The sequence below is a fragment of the Ammodytes marinus genome (genome assembly GCF_949987685.1).
Source record: "Ammodytes marinus genome assembly, chromosome: 18".
Taxonomy (NCBI): Eukaryota; Metazoa; Chordata; class Actinopteri; order Uranoscopiformes; family Ammodytidae; genus Ammodytes; species Ammodytes marinus.
The window spans coordinates 11,986,376-12,001,799 of record NC_137222.1 but is presented as its reverse complement, the minus strand read 5'-3'; the positions used below and the strand labels follow the sequence as shown (position 1 = coordinate 12,001,799).

At 41.0% G+C, this 15,424-nt stretch overlaps 2 protein-coding genes across 3 annotated transcripts in view; one reads left to right on the top strand and one right to left on the bottom strand.

Annotated features, from left to right (window-relative positions):
- Positions 1–4,774, top strand: part of wdr70 (WD repeat domain 70) — a 39,325-nt gene extending 34,551 nt beyond the window's left edge. For both annotated transcript variants that reach the window (XM_080046697.1, XM_080046696.1), the window contains exons 16-18: positions 1,460–1,576; positions 3,006–3,168; positions 3,898–4,774. In XM_080046697.1, the coding sequence (XP_079902823.1) occupies positions 1,460–1,576; positions 3,006–3,168; positions 3,898–3,985 (368 nt within the window). In that variant the 3' untranslated portion in view covers positions 3,986–4,774. The remainder of the gene's footprint in view (positions 1–1,459; positions 1,577–3,005; positions 3,169–3,897) is intronic.
- A 5,304-nt stretch (positions 4,775–10,078) lies between these two features.
- On the bottom strand, positions 10,079–15,177 carry gdnfa (glial cell derived neurotrophic factor a; the record flags this gene model as incomplete). Its single annotated transcript, XM_080046703.1, has 3 exons — positions 15,069–15,177; positions 13,921–14,147; positions 10,079–10,638 (listed from the first exon to the last, which is right to left on the bottom strand). Exons 2-3 carry the CDS (start codon positions 14,123–14,125, stop codon positions 10,079–10,081), a joined length of 765 nt encoding a protein of 254 aa, XP_079902829.1. The 5' UTR covers positions 14,126–14,147; positions 15,069–15,177.
- Positions 15,178–15,424: the final 247 nt, after the last annotated feature.

The window sequence follows — 15,424 nt, the reverse complement described above, 5'->3', positions numbered from 1 at the left end:
AGTTCTTCTTAAGTCTAGATGAACTCACTCACAATTTGTCTCAGCCCGCCAGACCTTATGAGAACAATAGAGCTCTTCGTATGACAAGGCATGGTATTACAGCAAGAGAAAAACATCGTCATCAAAACAATGCCTGCCATCTCCCTTGTGCGTGATGTGAAATGTGGAGCATATTCCAAGCATCCTCCCCTTCAGATACTAAGAAGAAAACTACCATCCCTCATTTACATGCTACTTCCATCTTCCATTGGTCCTCTCTCACACACACACACACACACACACAAGTGTGTTCAGGGCTTTCACAGGTCCATTAGCTGATGGAGTAAAGTGTAGATGAGTGAGCGGACAGCCACAGGGCACCGTGCCACGCGTCGATCACGCCAGGTCCAGCCGCCTCTCCTGTCTCTGTTGGCGTGATACACCCTTCACACACAAACCTCCCCTTACCTATCATATCAGCAACACACGAGGCTGTCATCTCTTTAGTGCGTGCCCCACTCTCCTTTGCCCCCAGACTGAAGTCATGAACCTATTCAGGAAGGGAACAGCTGCCGTTACCACGTCCCTGATTGGCTGCCGAGGATCAATTCAGAAGCCATTTATTGTTTGGGCTACCGCAAGCCTCTTTCAGATGCATCATGTGATTGATATCGCCATGCCAACAGGGTGTGAAGTAGGCGGTGCATTTGACTGCCACGAGCGCCGATTGACGCACTTGATGCCCTGGCACTGGAAAATTAGAGGGGGACAGGAAAGCATGTGATGGCCCATTGAGAAAAGCGAGGGAATCTGTTAACAGTAACCTTTTTGCTTAATGTAGCGTGGAGGAGAAGAATTAACACTGAACAGGCGACAGGGGCTCCCGAATGGAAAATCACTTTATCTAGCCCTTTACTAAAGTGTCTCTTTGTAACCCCCGAGGATAAGAGCAGAGCATACACTCGCTTTACACAAACACAAATGCACACACACTATCTCTCCCTTCTCACACACCTTTTGAGGGCACTCATTCACATGGTCACTCACACACTCAGGGATTTAAGTGCTGCGGGGCCTTTATTGTGATAGTGTTCACAAAAGTGTGAAGAGTGGCGGTGTGATTGTCTGAATCTAAACATGGGGGGGCATAATGAATATGTTGGTGTGCACTATGGCAGACAGATTACACAAGAGAAGCGATGCTACCATAGGTCAACAAGTGCATGGGTTTTCTTGCGTAAATGTTGCGTATCCGCTGCAGTAGTAGCCGAGACTCTGTGCATTTAAGTATGAAAACACTGCCTCATCTCATCTTACAACTCTGTCTTCATTTAATGCATTACAAGTACTATATGTGGGTGACAACAACAGCACTGAACATATTGCCAAGTTTCCCGCCTGCTTATTGTGTGGCAGTGTTTTGTGATCCTGCAGTTATATAAGCAAGTTGATTATCCTTGTTTACCCTGTGTGTCTCCAGCCCATGCCTTACCAATGTTCAGAGAGGCCCGGCAGCGGAGTACACGGAAACAGCTGGAGAAGGACAGACTGGACCCAAAGAAATCAAACAAACCAGAGCCCCCCGTGTCGGGACCAGGTAAAGTGCAATTTGGTTTCTTGCTTTTTTTAAGTGCAAAACTTGACAGATTTGTTGTTTTGAAAAAATAAATCCTATTATTACTCATGTTCTAAACTGGATGATTCGCTATTCTGTTTCAGTCAGATGTACAAGTTCACAGTTGTTGATGTGATGGGGTATTACGCAATGCAGCTGATGTCAAGCGCTAAAACAGCGCTGCTCCCACTTGGCCTCTCAAAGAATCATTTTAGCCTGCTGTTTGCCTCATATATTTTAACTGCTGGGGACGTAACAATGCATTTTGAAGTTTCTCTGAATTGGAACCGACCTTGGTCTGTTTATTTATTCATTGTCATATAGTCTGTCAAGAAAGGCCACACCAATTCATGATCATAGGAAAGGATTTCCTACTACGTAGCTTGTTAAATGCTGCTGTGTTTTGTTGCGTTTTTTTCTCTATCACTTGTATATTCCTTCAGGACGATACTTTTTTGCCTATTACAAAAAAATAACACGTTTAAAGCATTTAGACATGAAACTTACAGAAAGTAGCCAGCTTTAAGACATATGAATTGTAGTACAATTTACTATACAAAAGTACACACAACTGCACCACATTCAAACGAAGATAGATATACACATATAGGGCTGGGCGATTTATCGGATATATGCAATGTATCGCGAGATGTTCTCCAAGGGATGTATGAAATGACCCTATCGCGACCATCGAATACAAACTGGCACTTAATTTTTTTTTTGCCGCAGCCGCCGGCATACTCGCTGGTGTTCACTTCTCTCGCTCTTTCCTGTATGTCAGTGGTTGTAATGAGTCATAATAAGTGTTCCACCTTTACAGATTAACAGAAGACGGAAAAAGTCAAATTTGTTTCCAAATAAAATATTGCTGGATCCATTTTATGGGAGGTGAAGGATGTGGAACAATTGTTCCAATAGAAAGCACTAAAGAATATAAAGATGTTGTTTCATGCAGCCTAATGCATTGTTAGTCCCTTTCAAAATGTGTGTGCACTATTTCAATCAATGTGATTGTTATGCAACAAATAAATTAAATTTAGCATTTATTATGTGCTCTAGAGGAGGTTCGAAATATATCGAGATATATATTGTGTATCGAGATATAGTCCAAAAATAGAGATATTGATTTTAGCCCAGCCCTATATATACGTATATATATATTTTTTTATATTTAATGTCTGTTTATTTATGTGTATTAGTGCCACTGGGGACTGCAAAACAGTGAGCAGCTTCAATGTAAAAGCTTTCAGAATACAATGTACACAATTTGTGAAAATTAAAAAACATATAATTGTGGTGTCAGTTGGTATACTAGTGTGTCATAGTGTGGTCTCATAGCATTAACATTTTTATTTTCTATTTTTTTTTTATTCTTAACTGTATCTGATCCAGTAATCATGTGTCCTGACAGGTCGCGGAGGCAGGGTAGCAGCTCATGGTGGCACCTTGTCATCATTCATTGTGAAGAACATTGCTTTAGATAAAACTGACGACAGTAACCCAAGACAGGCCATTCTACGCCACGCCAAGGAAGCTTCGGAGAACCCTTACTGGGTTGCGCCGGCATACACACTGTAAGAAAACGCCAACGTCATTTGTAAAAAAAATATATATATATATATATATATATATATATATATATATATATGAATCATTTACACACTTGTCTTTTCCTCACCAACTCATTGTGTCTCATTAGCGGGCAGTGTAACATGAGTATTGGGGCTGCTGCTGCTCCTGCTATTGTAATGCTACTTGGGTTTCTTCCTGCTGGCGTGACACATAAATGTTTAAGGAGTTGCACAGTTTTACTCACTTCAAACTGCAGAAAGGAGAGTAAGGACAGCTTTAGATCACTATCTGACTCAGACAGCTATGAGCTAAGAGTAGAACAAAGATGTGTGCCAAATCAAACAGTCTGTTTCACATATTAAGAGAAAACAATCTCTTCTTAAATATGATATGCAAGCGGTATACGTTGCAGAGCGGCCTTACCATCACAGCTCCCTGTGCTTGGCTGGGAGCTACATTAAATTTAAAGTTTAACTTCTGCTGAGGAGCAGCCCGGTAAAGGCAGTTTGACCGTATTATGGCCCATCTTACAAGAAATAAACACTTCAGAATAATAATTTTTCAGAAGCACAACATTTCTAATATTACACTTTTTAAAACATTGGTGTCTTCCCAGCTGTGCCATACGGTTATCATCTTTAATTTGCACTTTATTGCATTGCTCTTAATTTGTCTGAAACAAACTGTTGAACCATAACCCCTCTCCCCTCGCCCCCTTTTTCTAAATTTAGTACCCAGCCAGAGCCATTGTTTGCAGAAGAATCGGAGGAGGATGAGGAGGCTGACAAGGAACCAGAGTGGAAGAAACGCAAGATCTGAGGGGCTTCAACTGCAACTTACTTTATATAGGCTAGCAGACAGGGTGGGCTTGTGGTTGAATATTAGGCACTGTAACCAAAAGGTCTTGGGATCAGTCCCAGAACACTCAGTTACTGCCAGAAACTGTGCTTAAGAACATTAACTAAATCACAAAATGTTACAGCGTCTGTCCTCCCTTCTGTACAATTTCTTTAAGCGAAAATGTATGTGTGCTTCTGTATTGTGTTAGTAGCACATAAATGTGCAGGAATTTTAACTGTGCAAGCACAATATCATTTTATAAAGATATGTGCTCGCACCCCTCATTGCAATTTATCAACTACTTGAAAAACTTGGCTTTTAATGTCTGTTTGGGTTATATATACTTTATTTCCATCATTTCTATTGTCCTCTCCTCCAACATCTCCAGATTTAGCTAATGCCTCACAAATCAGCTCCAGGTTTTGTGGTCTGGGTCCTATTCGTAAGTTATGAAAAACAGTTTGCCAGTTCGTAAGGAGTAAATCGCGAGACATACAAATTATCGCAGCCAATTCCATACTTTAAGGTTTTAAAAGCTGTTTTTGATGGACGTGATATACAAAACTTAAAGCAGCCTTCTGCGGATTTAGATGTTTTTTTCTTCTGACTGAATTTAGTCTTAAAACCCTAAATAAAATGTGTTTTATTCTCCAGCTGATCAAAGGAATTATTTTCTCACTGGATCAAACCTGCAGATACACAGTACGCTCAGTCCAAGCCAAAACTGGTGTTTTGACTCTCTGCTTTCATTAAAGATTTTACAAGCTGCTTTTTGCTCAATTATTGAATTGGTAGATGTGCTCACCCTAACCCTGCGTTATCTATCTTCATTCTAATTCATAATCATTTCTATAAAGCTTAATCAATGTTCACAAACTAAACTTTTCCTTGAGTTAAAATCATTTTCTCAAACGACTGTTCTGGTGAACAATGAACTTCCACGCTCAACCTCCAGTTCCAAATTGTTTCATATTTCTAGGAGCTCCAGTTGTTTACACACTTTAAATGTGGTTACAAACAAAGTAGTCTTTTCAAAAACAAATAATGCTCTAAAATGAACTGCACTGTACTTTGCACTGTATGGCACACGTACAGGTACTGCCATGTCTCCCCTTTCTCTTAGAATCCTTTGAATGACCTTTACGACATCTTAACACACTTTAGCTTACAGAAAAATCCACAACATACAGATCTAATGAAACCCATGTTTGTGTTCTTTATACTTTACTCTGGAATGCAACTTCTGCCTCTAGGAACACATGAATGTGAATGATGTTTCTCAAGTACAGCAAGAGAAATTTGAGTAACATGGTTCATCATAGTGCAGTGTACATTTTGAATTTACCGGGCCTGATGACACTTGGGTTTTAATAATACATTTGCTGGGTGTTTTTCCTCTAATTGCTCAGTTGTGTGAAGACATGGAAAGTATTCAACACATGGATTATTAGGAGAGACGCTATCGTAAATTTCCACATGAGAAGAAGAGTTTCCAGCCAGCAACAGCAGGAGCTCAGGTGAGTAGTTTTATTCGGCAATCACTTCACCAGCATGTGATGAACCATTTGGCACGTAAAGCAAAATCTGTGTGTGTAGCTGGAACCTTGAGCCTCCAGGTACAGGCATAAATAGTCAGTTCATCCAAAATACAATGTCTTTATATCAGACTATCTTGTGGTTGTATCTATCATGCCCTGATGGAGATTTGGTGAGGTTATTTGTTTTATACTGCTCAAAGCTATAAAAATGTTTTAACAACTCAACATATTGTCTTCCCAGATAGAGAACAGTGTTCCATATAGGGGAGACCAGGGCTACTAGGCAAACTTTTTACTCTAGAGAGAATTGCTCATTACCTAAACATCTTTCAATAGTCATTCCTACATTAAATTGAAGCTTAAGGTGTTGGCTTGAAATGTGTACCCCTCACTTTTTCAAATGTATTGAATTAATAAAGAAGAAATTGCTCATCAAAGACACCATTACACATCATGACAACCAACCCCATCAAGGAGTCGGTTGTCACACTTATGGGGTTGCTTGTCACAATGTTATCTTAATGGGAATAATCTTAAGAAGAAGGCAAGAAAGCAGAACTAAATTTGAAAGTTTAATTGCATTTTCAAGTTGACAAATAGGCCTACATAACTTACTGTTTCTTCTTCTCCAGCTGGGGTGGAGTGCACTGGGGTGCAGTAGCCTTGGCAGCTGGTCTAGTTTGGGATGCACTGAGTTGTTTTGATTTTGTTGCCCTTTTTTCTTTTGCATGCTAGCTGCCTTTTCCTGCTCTATTCTTTCCTTCCTGGGGTGTCAGTGAGGATACAGCTAGACAATTTTCCTTTTCTGGCTGCAGCCTTTGGATAACATGTGACAACCAACCCCTCAAATTCAGCAGTCTAACTCCAAGGAAGACTACGTAGGTGACCTCTGATCCCAAGTCTGGATATTTACATACCAAAATTTCACAGACAGAGCCTTCTGGTTCCGAGATATAACGATTGTGACAACCATACAGTGTGACATATAACCCCGTTCTCCCCTACTCCAAAGATCTCTTATTTATTTATTTATTTTCTGCCAAAGAAAAAATGTAAATATAAACTAAATAAATGAGTCCCAAATAAATGCAAAAATTTCAGTTTATCTTGCAACAATTCCCGGCTTTTGTCTTTCCCTGCCTAAGGTCACAGGCATTTAGGTTGGGAACACAGCATTTACATACCATCCCTGTTTATGCAGCCAACTACAGCATCACCCCTCATTTGGAGTCGGTTTAACCTGGCGAATGCAAGTAAAAAATTCACTCTCTTTCAACTCTTTTTTTGCATCTGCCTGCTCCTTAGGGGAATATTTTTTAGCTCTTCTTTGTTTGCCCTTTGGAGCTGGTCGGGTAGTGTGCATTGGTCTAAAAACAGCTGCCTACACCCAGAAACAATGCTGAAGAGAGCAGTTAATGCAGTTTGTCAACGTGGGTGTACACTTTTATGTATTCTTCATCCATTGTTAATATAGCATTATAGATATGGAAGAGCAGCTTTAATTATCAGACCTCAGGACTAAAGAGACATCGAAAAAAATAAAGAAACAGCTTTTTGATAAAAATAAATAACTAGTCAAAGTCAATTTAATTGTCAGTATTCCTGGGCCGAATGATTAGAAATTTTACCAATGTAGACTGGTGCCTTTGTATTGTAAAAAAATGGTAATTAATTGTACTAGCCCCAAAATACTTGCAAACAGCTCTCGTAGTACCACAGCTATACATGTACATCGGGCTCAAGGAGTGTAGGTTATACTGTGCATGTGTAGCTGGCACTCTTTAAGGCATTTTCTCATCAGCATTTGCATATCTTCTTTGCACAGCGGAAAGATTCTGGAGGGACTTGATTTACAGCTCAGTGGCCCTTTACGGCTAGCTTTTGTTTACTGTACGACCCTGGGCCAGTGTTCAGGAATGCACTACATGAGGGGACGCCACACTGTACCGGCCATCTCTCAAAGCATCCCTAGCAATTCTCCATTCAACCCAAATCGTCGTCTTCAATTTTACGTAATGCTTATGTAAACATATCCAAGGTAAATTAGAACAATCTGGCACCAGCGCATTATTATACATGGCAGAAAACCAGGAGACATGCTCGTTTGATAGAAATGAGTTTAATTCTGTAAAAAGTTATAAAATGAATATTGTACAAAAATAAAGTTTGCCGAGAGCTTTGGTTCTGTAACACGAAACAAGTGAGGCGACATGACAGGGTTTTTCACAGGGGTGTTAACACAACAAGGAGTGAAACAAAAAATCCAATCCCTTCTTATAGTATTAACACTGAGGATACCTTTGCATCGGTACCTTTTGCTTGTTTACCTTTGCATCAAAACGAGAGGACTAATCGCCAAGGAAACAGTTGAGCAAACAGTTATGAAGATGAGTGGTCACAGTTTTAACACATTAATGTATGGTATCGAAGAGTAGAGAGGTGCTCTGAGGCTTCTGGGAAGTCTCCTTACTGCACATTCTCATCTGGAAAGGCTTACGCACAAATCAGTTGTTAAAGGGAGAAGATGATCCAATTGATGAGGTATGCTGTGATAAAAGCTAGAGTTTTTTTTCCCTCGCTGTGTAGTGTTTGGCCTAAATTCAGCTTGATGCAGTGGATTTGTTCTGTGTGCGGGGGGATTACACACTAAAGCTGGCCTGCTTGCTGCTGGGTGGGCACAGATACCTTGGTCCCTAATCCGTGCTAACATCAAGACCTAGCTAAGGGCTCTCTTTGTTCCACTTAAAACGATCCCCTCGCAGGGGCTCGATGGGCACAGCAACATGCTTTCAAAAACACCTGTATTCCTGGATATATTTCTGTACAGATCGGGAATAAACTTAGCCGAACAAGTCATTACATGGAGAAAGCACACTTAGCCCATCTATTGTCGGCCCCTTTCGCAATTCCAAAACATGTGCTTTTGTCAAAACGTCTAGTCTTGAGATGTTTACAGCGGTTGGCGATGACAGCCGCGGCAGTAGCTAGATCTGCCTTAAACTGCCTTCTCCGAAATGCCTTTGCCAATGCAGATATTTGGTTAAGACTCATGTTAGAGGATCACTTTCAAATCCCATTTCAGTGAGTTAGACCTGCCTGTCAGATCCAGACAGAAACACAGGCAGTCATGTGAGCTTTAAAGCCTATTGGGACAGTAACTGCTGCAAAGCCTTTGCTCAGACTTGGTGCGAGGCCAAAGAGAGGTTTTGGGTAACAAATGCTAATAGACTACAGAAGCTGCTAGAATGCCTGCCCGTTACTGAAAGGATGGACCCTCAAAAGGCACCTACAAGGTCTTCAGAGAGACCACTACGCTCATGTTGATGTTAGATGTCATTTCAAAGATGGCTCCTGTTTGAAGGGATATTAAACCTATATTCTGGATTATTAATTTGAATACTAACAGCAGCTAAGGGTAATTTGCCTCCTTGTAAACACAGGGTGTAATGATGTGATGTTTGGATTGGGTGTATATACCCAGCTGCCCACCCCTGTGCTAGCATGGTCACATTGGGGACAATGAAGTGTCAAAAGAAAAAGAAAAATATACCCTGCTGTCCCTCAAAAAAGCTCCAAAACAACCGATCAGTTCAATCGAAAAATTTCCTATTGGTCCACTCCTACCCTCCCTTCATTTGATAGCTAATGATGATCTGTTGGACTGGCGCATTGAGAAACCCTGGAATCTAGGTGAAGCCAATAAGCCCTATAAGGATGTGAGTGTTGAGCATATCTGGATCACCTTGTTTCACGTTGCTTGAGAGAATGCTCCACTTTGGCACCAACCAGGATAAACAAAGCTTTTAAATAAATAAGAAAAAAAACGACAATTTCTTTCATAAAATGGATTGAAATAAATAACAATAAGTTAATTCTGTTTTAATAAATATATACCTCTTACACACACGTGTATATATATACTATATATATGTATGTATATATATATATATATATATATATATATATATATATGATAGGATTTTATGTAGAGTCCTTGCACCAAAATGTCTTTGCTTAATTCCGGTGTCACCCCCTAAATGTCAACATCCAGAATATGCAGTGGAATTGCTTTAGACTGCAGCTGAACATAATCCTCAAATCACTGTGTTCATTTGGAGTCTATGGAGCCAGTTACAAAAAGGAGTGATGTTCCTTGGAAAACCTTCTAGAAGTTTTCTTCACTCACACACCTTTTTTAGACAGCGCAGTTAGCCAATCTGGAACTGTAACAGTATAATTTCTTCTGCAAAAACATCGATGCATGTGTCTGATTGGACCATCAAACCCTGTCCTATGGTTCTGAAGGTCTGAGCGTGGACTTTCAAAGTTAAATGGACAGTTTGTCTTTTAACAGCCATTCCATTGTTTCTCAGGTCACCGATGCGGCCAAAAAACAGACAGCACACCTCTTTGACTTTGTATGCCCATTTCCAACAGCGATCCCACCCTTTGCAGCACGGGCTTGTTAAGGTGATCCTTATAGTTCCCTGATGCTGTTCAGGTCTGTCATTTTGTCACAATCCATGTGACCTCCTCAGACACAGCCACACTTCCTGGCAGAATGTTTCTTCAGAGTGTGATACACTACATTGTCGTCCAAGAAAGACAAGTCATCGTCGAAAGCTATTGGTCGACAGCAGGTGCGAGAGGGTGTGTCTTTGTCCAGCTTCTTGTTGTGTGTGAGGTTGTTGAGGATCTTGTCGTAGTTGGTCTCCGCTTCCACGCAGGGGCCACTGCAGTACCGAAAGATCAGCTCCTCTTTAGTCTGGTAGCCCAGGCCCAAGTCCGTCACGTTGAGGTGGACCTCCTTAAGCAAACAGCCTCGACTCTGGACCGTTATCCTCTCTCTCCCCTTCTCTCCTCGCCCTCCTTTACCGCCCTTACTGCCCCCTCGCCCCCGGCCTCTCCTCCGGTCTCCATGCGTTCTCCCCTCGCCTCTCGCGCCTCCTGTGTTTGCTGCTCCTCTCTGTCTCTGCTCCGTCCGTCCCCTGGAGCCCCCTCTGGGCTCCGAAGATCTCCGGAGTCGGCCAATGGTAGCCTCGATAAAATCCATTACGTCATCAAACTGCTCTGGATAGGGACCTGCGTTGTCATCTGAAAGATACAGAAGGGACAGATTCACTTAGAAAGCTGTCTTTTATTCATTCAAAAGGAAAGCTTTCTGAAATGTCACATCATCAGCATGTTGATCAATGATTTACTGCTTTCAAAACATGTATGAGCACATGAAATACAAATTTAAAACAACTGTAAACCCAAATCCTGACAATCTTTTTAACTATGAAAATGTGGGAGTTAGTTGCATGATAGTAAGCATCTGAAAAGAGTTAGACATGTTTAACAATCAACATTAAGGTTATTGTCATTTAAGTTTGATAAACTTTACAGATATTCTGTTAAAATGAGGTAGGCTATGCTCTGGTTCTCATTACACATTAATTGTTTTAAACACATCACGGCCACTGCCAGTACGTTCTAAAAAAAAAAATGACTGATATCATTGAGACTGTTTGATACGACCACACCCACACAGCCCTGTCAAGCGATCTAAACAGTAAAATAGCAGTTTTTGTAACTACGTATTATAATATTTATGAACATTTATTTTCAATCATATTTTTGTTTAAGCTTATTAAGACTCCCAACGTTGATGTCATATATTGATTTTTACTATTTTAGACCAGGTTTTGAGGGGCTTTAAATATCACGGAGGAAAAAACTAATCGATCATAATAAAAACTACATGAGGGGTTTGAAATCATTGCAGAACCAACAATGTCAGCAGACGAACATTTGAATGAGGTATACAAAAAGGACAGTAGCAGGAGTGACTAAAAGGAATAGTTCAACATTTGGTGAAATACACTTATTTACATTCTTAAATGAGAAGATCAATACCAATCTCATAACTCGGTTCAACCAGCCATCCAGACTCAGATGTCATTCATGCAGAAAAGGATGCTAGACATTGTTGTTGACTGTACACACTCATGGTCAGCAGGCATGTTAAAGTGTCGAAAAATATGTGCCGACACAAATGTCGAAAATGTCTACAATACTGAGAAACACAGAGAGGAAAAATGGTGCCCGCTGATTTATAGATTAGTCTCTGGCAGAGGAATGTCGAAAGCAGTCTAGAGTTGTTCATATGGACGTGCAGGTGCTGTTGGGGGATAAGTTGGAGGCTAAAGGTCAGAGGGTGTTGGTAAACTCCATTTTCAGAATTGGTCTTCAGAAAAGTAAACAAAATTAACACATCATTAAATGATGAGATGTGGGTAGTCTCGATTTTGCATGGACGGCATGCTGCCTACATTGTGCTTCAATCTCCTGAGTACCTAGGATGTTGTTAAGCTATACTGCTTAAATGAACCTGCTTTTTATTTCACACACACCAGGCTTTATTGATATACAGTAGGGGAGGGACAGAACAATTACACCACTTACGGAGACGTTGTTTTACAGTAATTTTTAATCTTTTCATGAATGTAAATGAAGAATGCCAAGACTTAAATGGGCAAATAAAAGGAAACAATGTGCTCATTTAGATGAAGCAGATTGCAGTCTGCTGGGAAAACTCAAAACATGCACCAGCACAGCTCTCCGCCATCTGTTGCCAGGATCAATGAGGACTGACTGAAAGTCTTGGACACTCCTCTGTTACATGTTGATTCTATTACGGAGCAATGTTTCTCCTACTCCAAAGCTTTCAAGTCTGGCAACAATGTAGGCTACTATGCATGAAGACTAGTAGACCTTTTCCTCTGAAAATTAATCAATTAGTCCAACTCTAATTACATGACCTGCGTGCATTCATGTGACAGCATGAGTGTGTCTGTGTGTGTGTGTGTCTGGAAGTCAGGGCAGTTTGGTGTGTGATGTCTGGCAGGTGGCGTTGTGGTTGACGCGGCCTCTCTATTGCAGTGTCACCTATCCGTCCTCCTTTACCTGTTCCTCTGGCAGAGAGCACACAGGCCATCTGATCCGCCTGCGCTACACAGCTGATTGGGCCGCCGCAAATGTATCAGGTGAGCCCACGCCAATCTGTTTAGACACACCTGCCCTTTGATTTAGACACCCCCTATTGTTTGTCAGCTGACACGCACACGGGTGGCTACAGTGTACACCTGCTGCCAAGACTGGATTGGTGGCAGCTAATTGAGTGATTGATGGTGCAAATTGAGTAAGTACTAACGTGTCAGCATCTTGAAAGAAATCAATTACACACCAGTTGGATCTGACAAAGAGAAATGGTTAAATAAGGTTTTCTTTTGGAGAGTTTGTTGGCTCACGACTAATATCAGTCCCCTGCTGCGGCAGCTGCCTGCACATTTTAGTCTTAAAACATAAGAGAAAACGCCTGTTTGTCTTTTTTGAAAGACACGTCTCCCTTTGGAGCTACAGTGTTGTTTACACTATTAGTGCATAGTTAAGCGGTCTTGGGTTACAAAGCAGATTGGGGATGTCACCAGACCCAAACAGAATACGAGGTGGCAGGACAAACATTCGTCCAAATGTTCCATTCCTTATCGAGTTCTTGGCGGCTTCCACTTCTGTGTGAAGATGATACAGTGACTCGCTGATCCAAACAAAGGAAATTCTTGCCCCATTGTTGCTGTTAAAATGAACATAAACACAGAACTCAAACACTAGATGCCTTAAACTTTCTGTGGTGTTGTCCAGCCTCTTTCCCCCCTGGAAATTCCTGTGACCTGGTTCACACTGCCCTAAAAAAAATGCCATGATTTCTGACTTTTGGCAGATGGGTAAAGGTCAGGGGTCTGTGAAGTCAGCGAGAGGAACATAAACAAAGGGTAGAATGGGAAATGTGAAGAGCGACCTCTGGTATCCCAACTGTTCATACTCTTATTCATGCCACTGGCTTGTTTTGACATCAGTGTGACGTAACCCACAGCAGCAATAAAACACAAATTAAGATCGTCCGGCTGATAACCTGCCTGTCTGAAAGCCTTATCGATGTAGGACTCTTCACTGTTGGCTCAGCCCAACTGGCTATCACATTACATACTGCTTCTCAAGTGTAATTAGTCCTGAAAGGCTAAATGACTTGGCCAGAGAACCCGACTTTGTAACATACAGTCACGTCTGAATTGCCCTTACATGAAACTCAACCTACAGTATGGGCTAAGTGTGCTGCCTACTATTAACTCTCAAAAGTCAACATATGGCAGTGAATGACAATGAGGAGAATTTATTTTTAGATCTCACTATTTTCCTATTTGACTAAGTGGTTAGCAGGTTATTTCATGTGTTTTCACAAGCAGCACAGATATATAAAATGACCCCCATGTGGGCCAATAATCCACCATTATCATATTGACTAAAGGTTATGTCCAAACATGCTGTGCGTCTTACATTGCTCCTCCATAGAGATCTCCTGAAGGTTGTGGTCTTCTCGCTGAAACGTGGGCTCTTCTTCCTCCACAGACAGGGACACCAGATCACTGTAGCTACTGGGGAAATAAGTCCTCTTGGCTGGCTGAGTGTTTTGGTAGAGAGGCCGTGTAGCAACAGAGCTCAGGAGCAACAAACACGTGGCCAAAACATCCCATAACTTCATCTTAGACTTCCTATGAAGAAAGCTGCAAAAAGAAAGAGAGGATGTTTTATTTGAAATAGGTACACAACACCAAAATGATTTGAAACTACTAACTTCAAAAATTAAAATAAAATTAAATCATCTAATAACACTGGCAGACAGTCTTATCAGAATGTAGGCCAACTGTTGTTTATGAAGAAGTCAGCAAAATGTTACATGCCTTGACTCATTCTGTATTAATAACAAGGCCTATGTGTCATCGTGTCTACAGGCTTTGATCTTCACTTTGTTTCTGTCTCACACAAGGGGTTTGTTGTGATTTTGAATATCATTGAAACTGTAAACCTAAAATACGAAAATCAAAAAAATTGATTAGGGAAAAACAGCCTATAATGAACTTGATAATATCAAGATATGCACAAAATATAAACATACAAATGTGATAAAAATACAAATGGAATCATGCGTAAATGTGTGCGTAAAAGTGTTACAAAATAACAAACATTGCGAATAACATGCGACCTTTTATGTCAGACCTAACAGGATTATAGAACGATATATTCATGTTGTTGTGATATCAGGCGAGCTCTTGCTACTTATAATGAGGCACGGAGGGTGCGCCTCTCAAACACAAAAATGCGTTGGTTAAAGCACGCACCAAAGCGTGTTGGCAACGATAGCCTAAATAATGGTGAGAGTTGGCCAGATGGCGATCCCCAAAGCTTACGTGACTGTCTAATGGCATGTTGAGTCTGCAGTAAACCTAAACAGCCATGCATGGATAAATACTGGGCTTAAATGCAAAAGTCCTAACAAGTTGCATTTTTAATTTTGATCTGCCATTTCAACGAAAATGATCTAAGCGAAGTGTGTAGGCTATGTCCTTTGACCACAAATGATCTGATGCTATGGTGATGTTATTTTACACTTACAATAATACAAAATAATCATAATGCTCACTTACCTTAAATATGGCCCATGCAGACCTGAAAGTGGCTTGGCTGTTGGTGTTTAAATCCAAACAAAAAAAAACGAATCATCTACTGTCCCAAAGTGAATCAACAGCTAAAATCATTTGAACAGCCGCGATCCGCAAATTTCCTCACAACGAGTTCAAACTCGGCTTGCGTCCTGGTAGAATAAAGCTGAAATGCCGCGCCAGGTGTGTTTTTCATACTCCGATCCAGTGCACCGACCGTACCACGCTTCTTTCCACACTTCAGAGTCCAAAGGTAGGTGTAGAAGAGAGCCGGACCAAGTGCCGCTGCGCCTTTACGGGGTACAGTTGCAGTCGCTGATTAATTAGATGCTACGTTTCCA